Source organism: Eumetopias jubatus, unplaced genomic scaffold (genome assembly GCF_037043125.1).
Source record: "Eumetopias jubatus isolate StellerSeaLion01/CBP00866 unplaced genomic scaffold, mEumJub1_p1.0 scaffold_2, whole genome shotgun sequence".
Lineage (NCBI taxonomy): Eukaryota > Metazoa > Chordata > Mammalia > Carnivora > Otariidae > Eumetopias > Eumetopias jubatus.
In genome coordinates this window covers 35,588,621-35,611,668 of record NW_028274808.1, presented here as the reverse complement: position 1 = coordinate 35,611,668, position 23,048 = coordinate 35,588,621, and the positions used below count along the sequence as shown (strand labels likewise).

The window sequence follows — 23,048 nt, the reverse complement described above, 5'->3', positions numbered from 1 at the left end:
TCCTAAGAAGTCTGATCTGAGTTCAGGCTTTCCTGGCCCTCATCCACCCTTATGGGCAGTCCGTGCCCTCTGATTCAGTCACAAATTTTATTTTACTGTCCTAGTTCCAAAAGCATTTCAGTTATTCAAACACTTTAAAGATCACCCTGTCATGTGAACCTTTCTTTTTGGTGAAGTGCAGTGAAGTGTCCCTGACCCTTTCCAGTAAGATGAGTGCTCTTCCCTGTGACTCCTCAGTGAGAAATGATGGTTCCCCTGCCCCTTGCTGGTGGTGCCCATCACTTTGGTCCGAGTTTCTTCCGACGGCTACTGTTAAGCTAAGGGCAGGGGCTGTCCCCTCCTGTTTGCTACACCCTGCACGGGACCTCACACCCAGTAAATGCTTACAAAGCAAGTAATACAAGAGCTACAAATTCAAGTGGGCATAATTAAAATGTTTATCATTCAAGTGTTGACTGTATGAGTGTATAAATTATGCGTTTTTCTTCTTCTTTGTTGCCATCTTTAGTTATTTCACAGCTTCTAATTCTCCTTTCTAGGGAATGAAGAGCAAAAATAAAAAGATCTCAATTTAAGTCAATCGATTTTGTTTCCTGTTAACATGCTTTTTATAATCTATTTGGTGGTTATGAAATTTGAAGCCATCATGTGTAACTGAGTTTTAGAAAAGTGTTACAAATTATAAGGCCTCCATAACTGAGTATGTCAATAAATCTTATTATTCTGGAGTTTAAGTGGATTTTTTTCGCACAAATTGATGTCTCTTCAAAAGGTAAGAACTATGTGGGTTCTGCTTACTTGTAATGTTTTCAAAAACCCACAAGAAGCTACAGTATTTGAATAACTGGTCAGGGCGCCTGGTTAAGCGACTGCCTTCAGCTCAGGTCATGATCCTGGAGTCCCGGGATCAAGTCCCACATCGGGCTCCCTGCTCAGCGGGGAGTCTGCTTCTCCCTCTGACCCTCCTCCCTCTCACGCTCTCTGTCTCTCATTCTCTCTCTCGCAAATAAATAAAATCTTAAAAAAAAATTTTGAATAACTGGTCAGAAACACTCATGAAAAGACACTGTCAATCACAAATTAAGGTGCAAATATCAATGCCGTCTAGTTCTCAACAGCTGGTTCTGTGGTAAGCAAATACTTTCATTACTACATTTATATTAAATCTAACAATGCATAAAGGTATCCAACCCTTCCCCCAAACCTCTAGTCTAACCTCATCTCCAAGACTTCTTGTCGGGTTTCTTCGTATTTTTTCTTCCATTCATTTGCTTCAATTTCCTTAGTGATTATCTAAATTATAATAGAGATAAAGCTTGGTTTTACCTACTGAAATCTATTACAGTTTGAATTTAAGATTGAAAACTGAAAACATACAACCAGGTGCATCCCAAGACATTCAAGCTACATTGGGAATATAAAGCCTCAACCTCTGTGTATAATGCTCACAAGCATTTGGAAAAATGTACTCTCTGCCACATAGGATGGTGGAAACGTAGCCACCAAAGTAGAGGTGAAGAGAACATCTCCCAGGAAAGTTCCAAGTGATAATCACAATCTCTGTGAATTTTACCCAGGTCCAGGGTCTGGCTCATGGCTCTGTAGGCCCAGAACTGTGATTGGGACAGGACACCAAAAGAAGAGCCATCAGCCTGGCAGAGACTCACCTTAATCAAAGTACTAATTTTACTTATGATAAGAAATAGAACTATGACAGCATCAGAGCATTAGCATGACCAGCATATTCTCATTCTACAGAGATTTCTGATGGCTTGATAAGAATGGAGTCATAACTAGGGGCTCAGAAGTTCAAAACCTCCAGCCAGATGCACCTGTATCTCACTACAGGCAGGATCTTGCTCCTCAGACCAGCACCCGTATCCCTGTTTGGGACGCCCTCAATAAATCACTACCTCAAACTCCATGTGCCTGGACAGAGCTTAGAAGGGCATCACTGTTTTCCTTTTATTATACTTCTCTATGCTTCTCTCTTTCTCATTGATAACAACAGTCTTTATTTTGGTGCCTTTAACAGAATCTCAAGAACTAGCAGCCAGCCCGTCTGCTTCAGGTGATGAGGCACATTCTTGCTCTGCTCCATTAGGCAGTCTTCTCATAGTTTCACTCTCGGGGGGAAGATGAGGTCATTTTTCTCATTGACAAGATTTTGGCAGGGCCTTCTCACCACTGCTCCCAAGTTCTGACAACAGGACCAGCTGACATCCCTCATTATCAACCTAATACTATTTTGTGAAGCTTTAAAAGACCTATATATCAGGTTCTTAACTACTCTCACTGTATTATAAAAATAACATTGCTACAAATAAGGGAATTCCCTTCTTTAAAAAAAAAAAGGGTGGGATCATCAAGAAACACACAAGCCAAACACATAAAATACAGCATAGAAATATAACAGGAGAGGGTGGTAACTGATTAAGAGCACATGACTGCATCTTTCATATTTTTCTAATCACCCAGGAAAGGCCTAGCAGGAATCTATTTTGAAAAGAGGCTGTTCAAGAGACACAGGAAAGGAATTTAAGAGTTGATCTGTTTAATTAAAGAATGGATCAAAGTGGGAAGCAATTTTATATTACTGCAAGTCTGTTAAACGAAGACACTGATTTAGTTACATATGTGGGAAGAGTTGGCAGAATTCAATATTCAAAAAACTTCAAGGCTGAAAGATAACGAAGCGCTGTCAGCTTTTTCCCCAGGACTCCAGCACCAATGAGAGTTTTACAGGGAGCCCTTTCTATGAACTACACAAGCTGCAGGAAATAAGAACTTCCAGCCAGGAATAACTCAAGTCAAACAGAGATAGGATCTCCCTGCTGGCGCATGGGCTTCACAAAGTCAGGGAGTGAAAAGTGGACAGAACACGAGGGCCTTTACCTCTTCTCTTATGAGGGTAAGCACGGCTGTCTTATCTGATTCACTGAGGCAGATGCCATCCAGGGGGCTCTCCCCTCCACAGGCCACAGACACAGGGGCCTTCTCCACAGAGGACTCCAACAACAGTCCCTAAGGGGGCAAGAAGTTACACTTAATACCTTCAGTCTTCAGCTTCCCAACCCCAAGCATCCTTCAAAAACTTCCTCATTACTCAACGGACTACAATGTTTAAAAACATGTTTGAAGATAAAAACACTGCAGGGGAAGCTTTCAAAAAATAAAATAAAATAAAATCTAGTTACAGTACTATCTAAAGGAAAAAGTTCTCTAATGAATATGGGGGTGGGGGAGCAAGTTAACTTCCATTTAATAGACAGCCTAGTGAAGTTTTCTCCTTATCCAAAAAGGAGAAAGTGTGATTATCACAGTGACCGGTCACCAAAGAATCACATGCTTGAAAAGGAAAAATGTCTCATTTTTCAGGGGATTTCTGGGGATGATGCATTCCATGTAACTTTTCCCAAAAGCGTATCAACTTTCAAACATAATGAAGTATCAACTTTTAAACATATTGATACTTTTGTGTACCTCTTTAGTTACCTTGGATAGAAATGTTTCTAAAGTGGATTAGTAACTCTCAGGCTTCAGGAAGCAGAAATGGCACACACATCTGAATGCTGACTCCCCTGCCCCAACCCCAGAACAATTCGGGGCCACCAGGAACTTCAGTTGCTCTGCAGTGACGTCCGGCCCTGACCCACTGATGCTGTCAGGTGGACACCATGAATGGTCCCTGTACAAAGTGGCCACAGGTAAAGTCCAGATCTATGCCTGCACTTTCACTTTTTTGATTCTTCCTTGCTGTTAAGTTTTCGGTTCCCTTCTGATGCAGCAGCTTGCTTTTATTGTAAACTCAGGTTCCAGAAAGCTACAGTGGTGATTTTTTTCACATGAACATGGACTTCATCCTCTGCTCTTTCCTAAAAGGCATTTTTGGGGCTCTTTCCTCCCACCTGTGTAAGTAAACTTTTTTGTGTAAATAGGAAAAAACTGATCTAATAACATCCAAAATGCCAGCCCAAGGACCTGGCAATAATCTTAACACTCTTAAGAATCTATATAACCAATCTCTCTGGTATCTTGTTTGAACCAAGACTGAACAGAAAGTCCAGAGTCAGCTTAGACCAGTAGTTTTTAAACTTTTCACGGTCATTGCAAATCGCTCTTTCTCTAGAAAATGCTCAAAAATTCACACATAATTTTTGCCTTTAGCTTCATGTAGAAGGGCCTGATACAGAAAGCCCTGGCTTAGGCCAGGGAAATGGGGAATGTGAAAGCCACAAGCTGGCAGCGCCCGTTTCAAGCAACATCTGGAGGAAGGCAGCCCACCCTGCTGACAGGAGTCCATGGTCCCTCCAGAAACACTAACATGGGGTAGATCTATCACTAGAGCCAGAAGCCACTTGTGGGCAGCCTCAAACACGGCCCCCGATGACCTCCACTGTCCTGGTACTCATCCTCTCATGTAATCTTCTCCCCTTGAGTCTAGGCTGGACCTGGGGACTCACTTCTAAAGAGACTATGGTAAAAGCCATGGGATGTCACTTTTGAGATTAGTTTACAAAAAGACTCCAGCTTCCACACTGCGAAGAACTCTCTATGGAGAGGCCCACATGGCAAGGAATTGATGTCTCTGCCAACAGCTAGTGAGGACTTGAGACATGCCGACAGCCGCGTGAGTGAGCTTGGAAGTGGCTCCACCCCAAGTTGAGCCTGGAGGTGACTGCAGCTCTGGTCAGTACCTTGACTGCAGCCTGTGTAAGATCAGAGGCACCCAGCAGAACTGCCCCAGGATTCCAGAGCCAGACAGGAGGACATCAGAAATGTTTCTTGTGGATAATGAATAAACCTCTGGACATTTGAGGCATCAGTCCATTAACTTCCTGTGCCATGCTTCTCCCTCAAGAAACTTTCTCATACTCTTGGTTTCCCATGTAACTTGCCTACAGGGAGGTAACACCCTAGGTCAAGCTGACACATTTGGTTCACTTTGTTGAATTTCTGATTCTAAATTAATACATTTTAAAATCAGTCTTCTGTGTTTTTATTAGTTGAAGCCAGAATCACCAAGTCAAATCAATTCTAAGAAACAGCCCTTCTGTGCCTCCCATGACCCTGAAGTTAGCAAGATTTTGGGAAATAAGCCAAAAAGAGTTTTCTTAGTAAGGAAAACATCAATGTCTATTCTAGAAGTCAGTATCTCATTCATTTGTTGAGAGGATAAATGAGTTGTCTGCCCACTTGCTCAACAGCTTAATGTATCTGGAAGAGGCAACATCCCAAGTGGAAGCAGGTGATCAGACCTTAGATGGGGGCAGATATATCCAGATGAGTGGGCTGCTAGTCACTCCCTTCCACGTGGCCCCGTGCCTCTCCCCTCATGGCTTAAATGCAAAATGCAACAGCTCTTATGAGGAATTTATGGCCATGGCCTATTTTAGTCACCTTTTTCAAGAATCCTAGGATTTAGCTTTTCACCTTCTTTAGTCCTTTATATTGCTTATCCAACAGCACAGAAAGCCTACGGAATCTACCATCATAAAGAACTGACCTGACAATCTCATCCTGGGCTGGGTAATCTATTATGTTTAATAAAGATGCTAACCCAGTCAGTCCCAGCCTTCCAAAGGATCGTTTCACGTACCCTAATCCTTTCCCCTTTCCCCAAAGCATTCACAAGTGAGGGCCAAGAAAGACCTGTCTCTAGACAGTGGAACTCAATGCAGTCTGTTGCAGACTGGCAGTGAGCACGGATGCCACCAAGGAAACCTCTCTGCTCGTGTCCTTGCAGTGGGAAAATGAGCACCGTTAGTCTCTCACAGCAAGCGGAGCTCATCCCATCTTCTGTCCTTGAATCCAATGGAGTAGTACCACCCCAGCCACTGAGCTCTAACAGAGACATCCTTGGAAAAACCAATTGAACTCAATTTTTAGAAGTTTAAGCCTTCCTAAAAAAATAAATTGGCTCCTAACTGAAAAACGCTGCAGACCAATAGCCGATAAGCAAGATGAGACTCACTGCCCACTGAGTGCACTCTGGCCTTAAGTCACTTTGCCCTGGCTACCACCGACTGCTGCAACAGGAATGCGCTTCCAAGAAACACAGAGAGACTTAAACAAGTGAATGCTAGATGAACCAGATTTCTTTATTCAATGTTTTGAATACTGCAATTTCCTTATGCGACACCTATTCCACATTCTAGGAAGTAGAAATTCATTGACTTCAGGAAGTTCCACTGGGGTTACTTTTAAAAGATCACAACATAGGGTATGTTCTTTGGCAGCCAGCTCCAAAGACAAGTATTCCCCACTTTTCTTTCTTGCTCACTCTCCCACCCTCTTCCTGGCAGCATCAGCCCACCTGACAGTGGCCTACCACTCTGCAGCTCCCACTTTTAACATTATCACTGCCTTTCATCCTCATGACCACTGGATGAGGCCAATAGGTGCTCTCATTTTATAGATGAAGAAGTTGGGAATCCGGAAGTTGAACCAGTCTGTTCCCAACGCTGGGGAAGCCACCTAAACCTGCAGCTGTGCAGACCAAGGCTTGGTCCACTCAACACAACCTGCCCTGATCAACCGTTTGCTATTTTTAAAGACTGAAAACACAAGAAAGCGCTCCCTTAGTACTTAGAAAACTTCCAAAGGAACTGGTTTCCCCAAGTGCATGAGCAGGCTCTTTGGGTAGTGGCGTGTGTAATGTCAGCCTATCGTGGGTGGGGGTCCTCTCTCCCACAGATGAGGAAAGACAGGCCCATGAGAGGTTGTGCTGGGATTAGGCGACCTGGCTCCCAAAAAAGTGATTTTGTCCAGAAACAAATTCACTAATGTGTGAAGCCCTTGTAGGGGGACAACGCTCCTGAGACCCTATGTGCTTTGTGTATGTCCTCCTTCTGCCCACGTTTCCACAGGCTACTGCTTCACCCATCTACCTTCACGTTCGCTCATTCTGTGTCCTCTAGGGAATCACTGTGTGTCTTGGCCTAACAGTGAGTCCTGAAAACAATTTATTAGGACATGCAATCTGCATTAAAAAATGAAATGGAATTTAAAAAATGAAATAGAGGAGGTGCCTGGGTGGTTCAGTCGGTTAAGCGTCTGCTTTTGGTTCAGGTCTTGATCCCAGGGTCCTGGGATCGAGCCCTTAGTCAGGCTCCCGGCTCAGTGGGGAGTCTCTCACTCTGCCCTTCCTCTTCCCCTGCTCATGCTCTCTCATGCTTGCTCTCTTTCTCTCAAATAAATAAATAAAATCTTTTAAAAAATGAAATAGAATAGAAAAATAGCAGAGGGAATCACATGAAGAAAGGTAGATACTGTTTTGTGCAATTTGTTTTATAAAAATACAAATGCAGATGTTGTGATGTCATTCATATATATATATATATATATATATATATGTCAAGATGCAAAATGTATTTTTACTGTGGATTAAGGTAAAGGATGTTTCAATCACAGCTTCATCTAATCCTATAGCTTCAACTATCCTATGTCCTAAAGACCCTCAAATTTTTTAAAGATTTTATTTATTTATTTGAGAGAGAGAGAGAGAGAAGGGAAGAGGGAAAGGGAGAGAGAGTCTAAAGCAGACTCTATGCTGAACGTGGAGTCCGATGCAGAGCTTGATCTCACAACCCTGAGATCACGACCTGAACTGAAACCAAGAGTCAGAGGCTTAACCCACTGTGTCACCAGGTACCCCCTGGGTTGGCTTTAATAGATTTAAGGGCCGGGGTGCCTGGGTGGCTTAGTGAGTTAAGCCTTCAACTCTTGGTTTTGGCTCTAGTGGTGACCTTAGGTCTGGGGATTTAGGCCTGCATTGGGCTCCGCATTCAGCAGGGAGTCTGACTGAGGATTCTCTCCCTCTCCCCACCTCGCACACACTCTCCCTCTCCCCACCTCGCACACACTCTCTCTCTAAAATAAATACATTTTGGGGCGCCTGGGTGGCTCAGTCGGTTAAGCATCTGACTTTGGCTCAGGGCATGATTTCAGGGTCCTGGGATTGAGCCCTACCTGGGGCTCCCTGCTCAGCAGGGAGTCTGCTTGCCCTCTGCCCCTCCTTCTGCTTGTGCGTGCTCTCTCAAATAAATAAATAAATAAAATCTTTAAAAAAAATAAAAATCAATCTTAAAAAAAAAATAGCAAATAAACCCAACCCAGGCTTATACTGAACTCATGCTATGTACTTATTAGAACTGCCTCCTGGAAATAAGGACTGAGAAACTGGTCCCACAGAGGTCTCAAAGCCACAGATCTAAAAATTAACTTCTACAATTCTGCTCCTCTTTCTGTATTCTTACTTTACTGATTCCTGTGTTCAGCAGAATTTATTGTGGTAGGTGAAGTAGCAGCAAACAGACAGTTGTGGTCCCTACCTTCACCAAGCTTATAGTGTTGGAAGGAAGGAAGGGAGAACAAGAAGTGACTCCAAGGGGAAGGTTCACAGAACTGAAAGAACTTCCATGTGGTTTGGTCAGATGTGTGAGGGAGAGAGGAGACAGTGGAAGCTGGAGAGAAAGGCAGAGTCCAGTGCAGAAAGCCACATCCGCCGCTGGAAGAGTCTGAACTTATTCTACAGACGAGGGAAGCCAACCAAGAGGGTTAAGCAAAGAGTAACAAGATCGGTTTGGTGTTTGAAACATTACCTTGGCTTATGTAAAAGGATGAGAGAACAGCCTGGAAACAGGGATACTGGTTAGGAAACTACCACCATATTTTAAAAGACTGGTGGCGGCCACAGGCTGGAGGAACATCGGTGGGTTTACAATATATGGTTTCCGGATGTCGAAATAGCAGATTTTGCTTGTGGGAATAAGGGGGAGGGAGAAGCCCCTGGGCACCCCAGGTTTGTGGGGCGGGTTATCAGTAACACTGACCACTTGGACATTCAACGAAGAAACGTTGGGTGGCTTTCACCAACTTTCTCTCACCACCACTCCACCCCAGCCGCCACGCACATCTCCCTAGGCACCAAACAGTGACGGTTCTACCTGATAAATCTCTCTCAGCCTCCACCCCATCCTTTGAACTCTTACCCATCACGATGCTCCTTACTTAAAACCCCACGACAGTTCCCTACTGCTTCTACCACAAATTTCAAACCTCCTGGCACCATGTCACTAGCCCCTGATGATCTGGCCCTCAGCTACTATATGTGCACTACCCTCTGATCACACGAGATGACTAACACTTCCACTTCCTCATAGAGCCCATGCTTCTCACTCCCGGCCTTTGTGCAGGCCAATTCTGCTGCCCAGAATACCCTTCACTGCTTTATCTTTCAAACTAAGTTCAAATGGCAGAAGCTAAGACAACACTACCTTAACCAAGTGATCAAAGTTAACTCCACCAATAATGGGACAAGCTGGGATCCACAAGGTCACTTCTGATGGCTTTGTGCCCAAAATGCATAAACTGAATTTAATCAGGAGAAACACTGGATGAACCCAAAATGAAAGATATTCTACAAAACACTGACCTGTATTCTTCAAAAGTGTCAAGGTCAGGAAAGACAAAGAGTGAAAAACTATCACAGATTACAGGAGACTGAGAACCCGAGAACTAAATGCAACGTGGGATCCTGAGCTGAATCCTGCACCAGAAAGAGGATGTTACTGGGACAACCGACACAATTCAAATACGGCTTATAGCTTAGATAATAATACTGTACCAGTGTTCATTGATTTTGATAACTGTACTGTGATTATATAAAATGTTAACATTCAAGGAATATGGGTGAAAGATTTATAGGAATTCTTTGTACTATTTTTGTAAGTCTAAAAAGTGTAACATAATTTTGCTTTTAAAGATGAGCTCAAATTCAGCCTCCCCAACACCTGCCGCGCAGGCGGTCAGCCCTGGCTCCCACAGCCCCCGGAACACATTGGATTACAACATTCACATTCACATGGTCTCATTAGTTTTCATTTTGTATCCACTACCAGTGCTGTTCAAAAGAATTACAATGCAAGCCATTGGTAATTTAAAATGTTTCGGTAGCCATTTAAAAAGTAAAAAGACACACAAGTAAAATTAATTTTAATAATATAGTTCAGTTAACCTAATACATCTAAAATAGGATCGGGGAGCCTGGGTGGCTCAGTCATTAAGTGTCTGCCTTCGGCTCAGGTCATGATCCCAGGGTCCTGGGATCGAGCCCTGCATTGGGCTCCCTGCTCCGGGGGAAACCTGCTTCTCCCTCTCCCACTCCCTCTGCTTGTGTTCCCTCTCTCACTGTGTCTCTCCCTGTCAAAATAAATAAAATCTTTAAAAAAATAAATAAATAAAATAAAATAGGATCATCTCGACATGTAATGAATATAAAAAGTTCGAGGCATTTTATTTTCCTTTTTTTTTTTTTGTCCTAAGTCTTTAAAGACAAGTTATATTTTATATTTACAAGACATCTCAATTCAGACTAGCTACAGGTCAGGTGCTCAGTGGCCACATGAGGCTGGTGGCTACTGGATAGATATCAGGATAGACTACGAGCTCCTCAAGTGAAGAAACTTTTATTTATATTTCAGCCCATCACCAAACACTGACTACAATTTTGTTAATGTTAAATGCGGGCTTTAAAATAAATACTGAAAACAAACAAAACAAACCTGAGCCCCACACTTCCCCCGCCCCCCACAATTATAGGAACTTACGGTCATGGCAGATCCATCTTTTTCCATCTTCTGGCACGTCTCTTTCTCTATGCCTACAACACAGAGAGTCATTTTTATAGTTATCCCAAGAAGTTAGTTCCTGTCTTTCCTGATGAAGACTCTGGAGACCATAGTGCAGGCCCAGAATGACATCTATGAACCCATGAACAGCATTTCCAGATTTTCAAAGGAGCACCGGCACTTTGTTGATAGATGTGTTGTCTGTGTTAAAAGTCCGAAATACTCAGAAGGAAGGGGAATGTGCCCTTAGACAGCTATACACACAATCACCATCTTCAGGTGGAAAGAACAGCAAGGCTGCCCCCTTGTGTCCGTAAAAAGTTTTGTAAATAAGTTGTTACTACAACCATGGGACTAGGTCAGAAAGAGGAAACCACAACGTGAATGTTATTTTTATTAGCAGGTCTGAGTGAATTTACATTCCAGCCCAGAAGGGTACCCTCAGACTAATTAATGTAGCAGATAAAACAATAAGCTCTCAATTTCAATGCCCAAAAAACTAAATTCATTCTCCTTCCCATACACTTTCAAACTTGTCTACCACCACCAAAGGCAACATTAAAAAGAAAAAATACTATGCTTTTTCTAATTAAAGGAATATGCACTCATTGAAGAAAATTTTAAATACGAAAAAAGCCACAATTCTAAAGCTACAATCCTCCATGTGGCAACAGCGAATTATTATTTTAGTGTACTATCAACAGTGAATTATTTAAAACACAAATGTGACCATCACCACTCTGCCTACAGATCTTCAATGGCTCCCCTTTACTGACAGGATCAAGCCCAGATTCCTCAGTACAACCTTGTTTTCCCACTTGTCCTGAATTCACAGAGAACTGCTGAGCATTTACCAACACCGCAGGTTCCTTCCTGCCCCTGGGAGAGATTCTCGTTCCCTGGGGCACATCTATGTGTCTATCTATCAAGACCTGGTGCAAAGGTGACTCTCCCTGGAGAGTCTGATTCCCCTGCCGGCCAGAACTCCTTTCTCACCTCCACAACGCTTACCACCCCTGCATGACGTAGCCTCTGCTTGCTCCCAGGACACAGCTGATCAGTCCCTGGAGCTGAAGCACTAGCTTTTCACTAACTCTGAGGACAGTACCGTGGCTAACAGAACCCCAGCTCTAGAAATTTCCATGGGAGGAATTTCCTCTAGTGAGGAAGAATATAATCCATCAAATATCTACATGCTCCTATACCAGAGGAAATTCAAAGATGAATCACTCATAGTCCTTACCCTCAAGAAGTTTATCAGAGACACCTGTTATAATACATGGAATAGGAGTTGTAAGAAGAAATGCAGTGGGAACATAGTGTGGAAGCCAAGTCACACTTTTGACAGAAACCTGAAAGAACGACAGAATTTTTATAGAAGATGGCAAAGAAAGGCATTTTATTTTATTTTTATTATTTTTTAAAGATATTTATTTATTTATTTGACGGAGAGAGACACAGGGAGAGAGGGAACACAAGCAGGGGGAATGGGAGAGGGAGAAGCAGGCTTCCCGCTGAGCAGGGAGCCCAATGAGGGGCTCGATCCCAGGACCCTGGGATTATGACCTGAGCGAAGGCAGACGCTTAACGACTGAGCCACCCAGGCGCCCCAAGAAAGGCATTTTAAATGTAAGAAATAATGTAGGTACAAGAATACTCAGGATCATCCCTGGGATGATGTCAGAGCAGAAAGCGGCCTGGGAAGAAACGTGGAATAGTGCCTGGCACTTTTACTCTACAGATGGGAGATGGAGATGTGGCCAGTGGGCAGAGGCTGAGGGGAGAACTCTTGCAAAGTCTGGACTTCCACCTGCTTCCCTGGTTTGATGACATGTTTGTGATTTTTAATATTCTGAGTATAAAAGTCCCCAGATCAACTTACACTGCTGAAAATCTGAGTTTTTAATAATGTTTACAGTAGTGAGGAACATGGTTTCTAACCATCTGACAAGTCAAGTTTAAGGCCACAGATATAACTTGGGACCTGGACAAGGGCCTCAGCTCTAGAGTTCAACAGTGAGAAGCTTCAGCATTGGTTAGTCTAGTTAGTTCTTATTAGAACATTAAGGATTTTTCAGGATATTGGTCAATTTCAATCTACCACAACAGTGAGCAGGAAAACGTATAATATTCTACTCATGAAAGCAATCTCTTCCCACATGAGCACTGCGGTTAAAAGACCGTGAAACCAGATCGTTGAGGTTCGAATCCTAGTTCTACCATTTGCTAGTCAAGTGACCTTGGCTGACTCACTTAACTTCTATGTCTCACCTTCCTTCTCTGAAAAATGGGGGAAAAAAACAATACTGATCAAGGAGTAATCAGTTAATAGATGTAAAGCACTTAGAACTGTGCCTGCACATGGTAAGGCACTATCCGTGTTACTGTTATTTCTCTAAGTTGAACAACAATCACAACATGGCTATAGGCCACTATATTTTGAGATGTGGTCCCATACAATAAATTATTCAAAATTCAAGTAGTCTCATACGTCAGTGTCTCCTGTGCATTCTGCCACGCTCATCCCTGTGTCGCTGGTACTTCAACAAGACACCCTCCTGTGCCTCTTTTCTAGGTAAAGAAGCAAAGCATAGATCTCTCCTCTAAGTGACCCAATTCTCTAATCTCTTTAAACTGCCTCCTGCATTAGGCTTTCAGGCATTTCTAGGCTTAAGTACATTAGAAAGATGAACATATACTTCCATACCTGCTTCTGAGGATGAAAACGCATGATTTATGGTAGACACAGGAACATTGGAACATTCAAAGTACTCCAGGTCTTCCTCTGGCTCACCTTTCACCTCGGCCCCAGATGATTTCTGACCAGATGAAGTGGACGCCAGTTTCTCCTCATCAGTAGCGTGGCCATCCCTATTAGAAATGTCTGAAATCTGGGCGATCACTGCTCCTTCATCCTGGGAAATGCAACAGATCAGATGCTACCGTTTAGGAGGACCAACAGTGGGGAAGGCGACATCTCAGACACCATTCCAGAGGGTGTCTGGTAACACTTAACCACAGATTTTGGTACCAGTCAAGGAAGCTGGGGTCTCTCAATCATGAATACTATGCTTTCTAGAACCTAAGTTCTGTTATTCACACAGACGTCTGAAAAATTAACCTTTTCTAGCCAAATTTATAAGCAAGAATTTTAAGTGGTCCACAGTGGTTCTCAAATATTTTGCTCGTATACTCCCTGAATTGTTTTGGAATATCAATGTACCCCTTTGTATTTTCAGGTGACATCCAAAAACTATTCAGCATAAATATAAAAAAAATATCTGGTATACTTTAAAAACTGGCCTTGCTTAATTCAATCTAGTTACTCTAGTGAAATGATGATGCTCTGTCATCCATTTAAAATCAAACATGAACACACACTCTTTAATTTAAAAATTTTTAAGTCAGAAATTTGCATCATTGCTTTTCCCCTCTGAATTTGTATTTCCCTTCTACTTCCACCAAGAAATTATTCTTTAAATAAAGCATTTGTATACTTGAAAGTCTTTTAAAGTTCTCCCTATCATTTTTCTCAGTTAAAAAAGTTAAAATTAAAAAAAAATTTCTATGACTGTAAGTCTCTAAGTATTAAGTTTTTCTTCTGGAGAGTTATCAGTGTACATAACTAATGCACAATGTATCCTAAAATTATTACAACTTTTGATAAGTACTATCAAATTCAAAAGTTTTTACTAAAAACAAGTATCAATTACATTTTGTTGTACCAATTATTTAAAACTTTTGCAGTGTCATACGTGCTATTTTTCTGAATTAAAGGTAAATTTCTCATGGTTCTTGTTGCCTGCTTTAGCAGCATTTGAAAGTGGATACTTTACACATTTGTAATAGATGAAAAAAAAGTGAGAGGGCAAATTTTTTTTTTAATCTTCAGCCATATACCAAGTTGTTGGTCCAAACTGTGTAAAATAAGTTAAATTTAAAATGAATTTTATTAACCAATGAATGTATTTCTGTAATCAGTTATGCTGAAATAAAGTTTAAAAAAGGGTCTCAATCAAATAGGTCTGGATTTTTGTTTCTTTTATGTTTCCCAATTCATACAGTCCTGGACAAATATTTATTGCTAGAAGGAAACAAGGGTCCATATGAATTTTAATCCTGTTTTTCATTTTTATAATTATAAATCAATAAGAAGCCTTAGATATTTAAGCTTATTTATACAAATAGATTAAAGAGAAAAAAGTTTTGTTATGACTCTCGATTCTTGGAACCCCTTTCCAAGTTACGTACCTAAAAATTCTATCATCAAAAATTATTTTGGGGGGGCTCCTGGATGGCTCAGCCAGTTAAGCATCTGACTTTGGCTCAGGTCAAGGTCTCATGGTCCTGGGATAGAGCCCTGTTTCCGGGATTCCTGCTCAGCGGAGAGTCTATTTGTTCCTCTGTCCCTACCCTGACTCATGCTATCTCTCTCAAATACATAAAATCTTTAAACAAAATAATTTTACTGAGATATAACTGACATTTAACATCGTGTCGAAGATAATTTTTAATGATCTATCAGGTGGTAACTCAGGTTCTCCTACTTTGCTAAAAGCAACGAACTGGAAAACCATCTGACTTAAAAAAAATTATCCAGTTATTAGAATCAATCACTTTCTTAAACATGCATCAATACTTCAAATCTGCCCTTTGTCTGATGTCCCAGATGTTTCATACCCAGTAAAAATGCATCTTAGTAAGATTTAGAATGGGAGGAAACTTCACCCAATACAAGTGGGAAAAGGGTTAATGTGAGGGGGCTTCCCTGTTCTCAGGAGCCTTCTCAGGTCACTTTAGGAAATTAAGGGTCTGGAAATTGGTTTCCTCAAAGCCAGATACTCAGACACCTGTCAGAAACTCTTCATTAATCCCCCCTGGCTCCCCCATGCCCCCCAGGAGGATACAAACTCGTTTGGGGGTGCCCCTGGTCTAAAAGACATTCTGGTGATGGGCAGAGACTCACCTGAGAACAGCCATCCAAAGCAAGAGACTGTGTTTCATATTTCTTCACCTTACAGCCACTCCTGGAAAGGAAAAAACAAAAAACAAAAAACAAAAACAGGCCATTTTGGAATCACATTGACAGCTTCCAAGCTATGAGATGGAGCAGAGAAAGCAATGTGTGCAGAGAAAAAGCCAAAGCATACAGCACCACACACGTTCTACATCTACACACTAGAGAGGGGAACACCTTTCACATCTCTGAATCTTCTCCCAGGAGACAGGGCAAGCAGAACTAGAGCTCAGCTCATTCTCTGAAAAGACCTCCTCACGTGCTTCTGTGGGACGTTTAACACCAGTACCCTGACGCCTGCGGTTTCTGCTTACACACCACCAAGCCTTTCAGAAGTACCCTTAGCACCTAGAGACATTCAGTTCATCTGATCCTTACTCACTTGGCTGTGACAATTCATTAGAAAAATTACCACACTGGACCAGATTCTTTAAAAAAGTTCTTTATTGCACTAAAAACCACGTAAGTCTGGTAAGACAGTTCCAGACCTGTGTGCTAACAGAGAAGAACTATGGTCAACTGAAGTACAAAAATAAAAATATTTGTGTAAATGATTACCATTTCTAATAAGCAGTAAGATGGAAAACGAATGTCATGTTATTTGTGCAAAGACTGGAACTGGCACATAATTTATGACCTGAAGACTAGTTCAGATTCCGTTCAGTTTTAATGAACTTAAAATTCCCAGTAAAAAAGCCACTCCGCCAAAATAAATAAATTTACAACTTTTTCTTCTTCTTCTGGGGGTAGGGGGAAGGGAGGAGCATATAAAGTTACCAGAATGTGCATGATCACTATCTAGTTTCTGGATTTTTCTTTTACTAATGGTCTTACTAAATGCCACCCCCTGCTACCAAACCACCAAACTGGAGTTGCCTCCAAAATGTATCCCGTTTCAAGCCAGCAACCTTATCCTATCAAAAAAAGTCAATTATTTCCAACAACAGCAGAGCCGTCCCTCAGACCACTGTCGGGATGATCTCGGGGCCAAGCCAGCGCTCATTATCAAAGTGCCACATGAGGCGTGCCAAGCCAGGGAGCGCAAGCTCTTGCACCTAAGGTGGAAGGCTGATCTCCACTCCTTTAGGTACAAATTGCAAGGCTAAGCTGACTCATGAAGTGGCAAATGAAATGCAAAAAATCATCAGAAGGTCAAACTCAGAAACAAGCCAACATGCTATGGAGAGATGGTCTGGGGATGGTCTGGGGAGAGGAACTGCCAACGGTCCCAGGGACAAACAGAAACAGCAGAAGTACTTACAACAGAAAACAGAGAAATTTCACTTGTTCAGTAGTCCTGATGCACCAACAAAATTAGAGACAGAAAAGAGACAGACAGATGGAGAAAAAAATCATGTAAAGCCTGGAATATTTATCTGTAGTCTGGCAGATGTAAAGGCTGAAAAATTCTTTCTATGAGGTGGGATACAAATAAAAATGTCATATTCATGAATGTTATCATTGGTGAGCAAATGATTATCAGGAATCTCTCTCTAACAGAGTAAGAGCAGTAGAAACACTCAGAAATGCCTCATATTCAAATTTATAGATGAAAAGTGAACTTCCAAATATTTGTCAATATATAAAACCAACATTTCACTACTGAGAACATTTACTCACGTCTCGTCATCCAGATTAAAGGCAATGTGTGAATACAATAGTTCACAATGGATCAGATTATAACTACTGTATGTGTGTATCACTAAGAAGCTTACTGTGATTTTACATAATTTATCTTATTTGAACCATAAAATACCAATCATAGATGGTACAATGTCTCCACTTTACAGAAGAATCTGAGATGCCAATTGCATGCATCTTTTAAAAAGCCCCACAAGTAACCTGCTAACAGAACTTCTAACTTTCCACTCGATCCTACTTCACAGGTACAACTCCAGCCCTTCCTACCGATGAAGGGATTTTCTAAACAAAACCCCAGAGTTACACAAGAGGTGGAGCACCCTCTCTTACAGAAAGAACAAGGAGATAAGAGTTTTGATTGCATAAGAGTTAGAAAAAAAAAATCTGTAAGGTATATTAAATCAAGAAGTTCACTCACCAAGAACAGAATAGGAGGAAAATGCCACCGGGTGAGAGTGGCAGGACCTGAGAGGGTACTTCTTGCTACTACAAATTAGGTGTAGGATAAACTCCCCTCCCTTTGGTCCAGATTTACTCTGATCTAACATGAATGCACTGGCTACACGGCTTCAACATGCAACTGTAGGGAGGCCCCCGATGACTCCTTAACAACCTTGCTAGCCAGAAGCACCCCGTATTTCAGACATCCCACATTATGAAGCACCAAGGCAATGACGGGGCCAACACATACCCGAAGCACTGACTAGAGAGAGGTAACCAGCCTCAGTCACAGAAGAGCACTCTGAGGATGCCCAGTCAATATTTTCCAGGAACCATTTAACTGCTCATATATAATCAAAGAACAGATCAAGAACTACTTCTGACATTTCATTCACCTTGGACATTCTGGGGTTGCCGAGGAACTGATTTCTCATGGCTCAAGCTTCTTGGTCCTGATGCTTTCTGCTCTTTAAATTTTTCTAGTATAATGCATCATGCCATCTAGCATGCTCCGTTAGGTCACAGTACTGCGGACCATTACTTCCCTGACTCATCTATGGTGACAGCTAGAAATAATTGTACTTCTCATCCTCCCTTTTCACATTTCATCCTCCATGTCATTGGTCCTTCTCTATTATCTCATTTTTAGTAAAATGTCACAGGGTCACAAAGGGATATACTGTCATCAACCCAAGTTCTGAGAATAGGTAACCCTGTAACAAATTTAAACTGAAACTTTACATGGAAGCCAGCTTGATCACTCTGAGAACTCCAAGGACCTTCCAAAGGTGGTTATGGAGGTCCCAGAAAGCAGGGGAGGAGGAGGAAGACAACACACAACAAAAGACTAATTCAGTCAGATTTACATGAACGTTTTAAAATGTTCTTAATTCTCACTGGACATTTACTGCCTTACTGATGGAGCCAGAAGCTAAACAGGGAGACACAAGAATTCTTACCAACTTTTAGCGGTAGGTTTGTTTCCAACAAAAATCACAGCTTCCCGTTTTAAGTGAAAGACTTCTAGAAGACCTTCTGGGACCATTCTGCACATGTTACCGATACTAGACAGGTAATCTGGAGGCTTGGAATTTTTGTTTTATCCACAGAGAATCTGAAGGTGGTGGCTAGCACTGACACTTGAATCCTGCTGATAAAGTTATTCCTGACAGCCCAGATAGGATTTCTGAAAACCATCAAATCTCTACCTATCGTGCGCTATTCTTTTTTTTTTTTTTTTTTTTTTAAATAGGAGAAAAGTACCCAAACTGTGGAGCTTGAATATTCAGAAACAAGGCAGATGCCTGAAAAGGAAGCCTCTGGTGTTTCTGACCCTACACCAGAGTTAAGCAAAATACTGAAGACTGCTACACAAAGCTATGAGCTGTGTGTCTGCCCTGCGGCACCTCAAAGGTAACTTCAGTTGGACAAAACCAGAGCAGTCGGCTGCCAAACTCAGAGTACACAGAACACAACACCCACGCCCGTCGTCACTCACGTTATTAAACGCGACTTTGCCTTCTTGGGTGACTCTAAGATTTCATTAATATGATTACCGGCGGGAGAACAAAAGTCACTGCTTGCTAACGTTGTAGTTGGTTTAAAGGGATCCATGGATGCGTCAAAGTGGTAGGAGCCCTTAGAGGAGAGGGGTGGGGAGTTCTGCAGAGTGGAGTGGCCGCCAAAGGGATTGAAGTTGTGGTAATCCCACTGGCTGGGATCCAGCTTAGCAGATGCCTGGGAGGGAGGAGCACCATGTGCAGTGGGGTCTGTAGGCTGGTCCGCGCCTTTGGCGCCCACCAGCTTACTAATACTATCTTTCTGTACCTTGGGAGGCAGTTTGCTACCCAGTTTCCTGCCAACCTTCGTTGGAAGGCCTTTCCTGGACTCTATATTTTCCACATCTTCTGTGAAATCAAACTCTAGTTTCAGAGATGAGTGCCTTGATTCCTCCAGCAGCTCAACTCCCGAGTCGTTGGTGTCACTGCTGGGAGGGCCCGGCATTTCCTTCATATCAGGGGGAGATTTCTGGATCCTGGCACCTCCTAGCAAAGCATTTGTGTTCCCATCTGTCTCATCGGGACAGAACTGATAGGCTGCCTGGGGGAGAGGCGTGCCCTCCAGGGCAGTATCAGTTTCTAAGAATTCGCCGATTGTCTTCTTCCTCAGAGAGACGGGTTTAGGTTTTCTTAGCTTGCTTCTGCTGGGAACAGGCTCTGGACAGGAGCTGCCAGCCTTTAGGTCAGCTTCTGTGGAAGCCTCCAGTGCAACCCCCATGGTGTCTTCTGTCATTGCCTTGTCCGGAATGGCTTCTGGTATGCTGGAGGGCAAAGCCTCACCCGAGACCACAGTCACACAACCATAAGCGGCCTTTGTTCCTAGAGCTGCTGGGATATCCGTGGGATTCTTGGTTTCTATTGAAAATGGCCTCACTACTGAAATTTTGCTACTCTCATGTTCAGGTTCTTCTTTGAGATCCTTGGCCGCATAAGAATCAACAGCCTGCTGTGCTACCTCATTTTCTGAGGTTCTAGAACAAGTCTCAGATGAACATTTTTCAACCACTTCTGCTACCAGCTGTTCATCAGCTTCTTGTGATTCTAAAACAAAACACAAAAGCCATCTATTAAAGACTTATCTTTTTGGCATGGGTAAATAATCTCTACTAGCCGAATCCACAGAGACAAGCACCAAGTTCCTCCCTCCTTGCTTTTATTAAGCATCTCTAAGATTCAGCAAGGCCGGCAGAGCAGCCTGAAAGGGGACAGCCGGTGCTACCTCTAAAATCAATTTTCCTAGCCCAAACTGTATGCGTGTTTTATCCCAGTTATATAAACAATAATTATACCAAATAGAGCTATTGAAGAAAAAGCTAAATAGATCGAGAGACTGTTCCATAGGCTAAAATAACTGGACTGGAAAGAACATTAAAATGATGCCAGCTAAGGTAGAGGGGTCAGATCTGGCCCCCGACAGCTTCAGGGTCTGAACGTTAGGCAGGAAGCAGATTTTCATCTTTGGATGGCAAAAACAAGTATTCCCTCTTTCCCAGAATATTGTTTAAATTACTGAACTGTGTGTAAATTATTGAACTGTTTCAAAATTAAATGAAAAACCCACCATGGCCTACCCACCATGGCAACTTCTCTGTAGACTTAAAAAACTAAAAGAATCAGGGGTGGTTGGGCAGCTCAGTCAGTTGGGCGTCTGCCTTTGGCTCGGGTCATGATCCCAGAGTCCTGGGATCAAGCCCCGCATCAGGCTCCCTGCTCAGTGGGGAGTCTGCTTCTCCCTCTCCCTCTTTCCCCGCTCATGCTCTCTCTCTCAAATAAATAAAAATGTGTGTGTGTTTAAAAAAAAAACAAAAACAAAAAAACCTTGAAATTAAAAAAAAACTAATTTGAAAAATCAGATACAGAAATGGCTTTAAAAACAAATAGTCCTGGGGCACCTAGCTGGCTTAGTCGATAGAGCATGCATGTGACTCTTGATTCCAGGGTTGTGAGTTCAAGCCCCACACTGGGCAGAGAGCTTACTCAAAACAGAAAAATCAACTGGATTTAATAAAACTTAAAAAAAAATACTGATGTCATTTAAAAACAATAATAACAAATAATCCTTATTTTACTAAGACACAAATCATACAATAATAAAGTTATTTTTTCTTTCAAAGCTCTGTCACTAAGCTGGGCCAGGTAGTCTCTCAAAGCACTTGTGAAAAATAAAGATCCTTTCTAACTTGGGTTTTATTAGAAGAAATGCTGCAATTAGGAAGGTGTAACATGAGGGTATTTCTTTCAAGCACAAACTAAGATGATGCTTTCCTAACTTTGATACCTGAAATAACAATAGAATAGTAGTAGCAAAAACCAAATAAGCTGGTATGATCATGGTATCTCATGATTTTAAGGGGAACTCCAAGATGACCCTCTAATCCTACTTCCTAACCCTAATCCTAATACAGGATCAAAAAAAACAGCACCACGGGAAGAGTTTTTTAAAGCACTCAGATCTATTTTCACCTGACTCCTTTATGACTAGAATTAGGTAGGCAGTGGCTTACAAACTGTTCTGCACAGATGCTTCAGATATTCTGGACCAATGTCCAACGTCAGTTTTGTTTTCAAATATCCATTTAACTATTATTAATACTGTACTTTTTAAGAAGCTCTTAACATGGTATCTGGGATTTGCTTTAACATACTTCAAAAGAATTTCTTTTTTTTTTTTTAAAGATTTTATTTATTTGACAGAGAGAGACACAGCCGAGAGAGGGAACACAAGCAGGGGGAGTGGGTGAGGGAGATACAAGCTTCCCGCAGAGCAGGGAGCCCGACGCGGGGCTTGATCCCAGGACCCTGGGATCATGACCTGAGCCGAAGGCATACGCTTAAAGACTGAGCCACCCAGGCGCCCCCAAAAGAATTTCTTTTTAAAAACAGAAAGTAAACGGGTGCCTGGGTGGCTCAGTCAGTGCCCGACTCTTGATTTTGGCTCAGGCCATGATCTCAGGGTTGTGAGATGGAGCCCCATGTCGGGCTCTGCGCTGGGCGTGGAGCCTGCTTAGGATTTTCTCTCTGCCTCTCCCTCTGCCCCTAGGGAGCTTCAGGATGAGGGCTGGTCGCCAGAAAGGCCAAGCCAGGATGATGGGGTTGGAACTATCAGCCCCACCCCACCCTCACCCTTAGGGGAGAAGAGAAGCAGGAAGCGAAGTCTAATCACCAACAGCCAACAATTTAATCAAACATGCCCACATAATAAAACCCACATAAAAACACCTGAACAACAGGGTCTGGGGAGCTTACAGGTTGATGACCTCCTCAAAGTGCTGGAAAGGTGGGGCACCAGAGAGGAGAGGGCATGGACTCTCTGCACCTTCACCTCACTTTGTCTTTTGCACCCTGAGTTCTGTATCATCTAAGCAAACTGCCAAACCTGAAGAGGGGGGCTGTGGGAACCCCCAAATTTAAAGCCAGTTGGTCGGAAGTACTGAAATTGTATTTGCAACTGGCATCTGAATGAAGTGAGGGAGGGGAGGTGCACAGTCTTGTGGGAATGAGCACTTGATTTGTGGGGCCTGTGGAAACTATGGATAGTTAGTGTCAGAAGTCACCGAACTACTGATGCCAAGTTGGTGTTAGAATCTGAGAACATACAAGACAAGAAATTTGTCTTGAAACTGAATATTCAAAGGCACCTGTGAGTTTTTAAAATGATGCTGTTAAACACTGCAATATTATATTTTCCCCCCAAAAAGACTGAAACTCGCGAGGAACCACTTCACATACTTTTTCTAAAATTTACACCTGCAAAATTAA

At 42.3% G+C, this 23,048-nt stretch overlaps 1 protein-coding gene across 7 annotated transcripts in view; it reads right to left on the bottom strand.

Moving 5' to 3' along the window:
* TACC1 (transforming acidic coiled-coil containing protein 1) overlaps nt 1–23,048 on the bottom strand; it is an 88,996-nt gene that overhangs the window by 12,106 nt on the left and 53,842 nt on the right. For 2 of the 7 annotated variants that reach the window (XM_028124033.2, XM_028124027.2), the window contains exons 3-8: nt 19,229–20,330; nt 15,598–15,658; nt 13,339–13,546; nt 10,611–10,663; nt 2,896–3,024; nt 1,217–1,293 (exon numbers count right to left, since the gene is read on the bottom strand). In XM_028124033.2, the coding sequence (XP_027979834.1) occupies nt 1,217–1,293; nt 2,896–3,024; nt 10,611–10,663; nt 13,339–13,546; nt 15,598–15,658; nt 19,229–20,330 (1,630 nt within the window). The remainder of the gene's footprint in view (nt 1–1,216; nt 1,294–2,895; nt 3,025–10,610; nt 10,664–13,338; nt 13,547–15,597; nt 15,659–19,228; nt 20,331–23,048) is intronic. The other 5 variants (XM_028124034.2, XM_028124028.2, XM_028124031.2 and 2 more) reach the window with 3 other exon arrangements.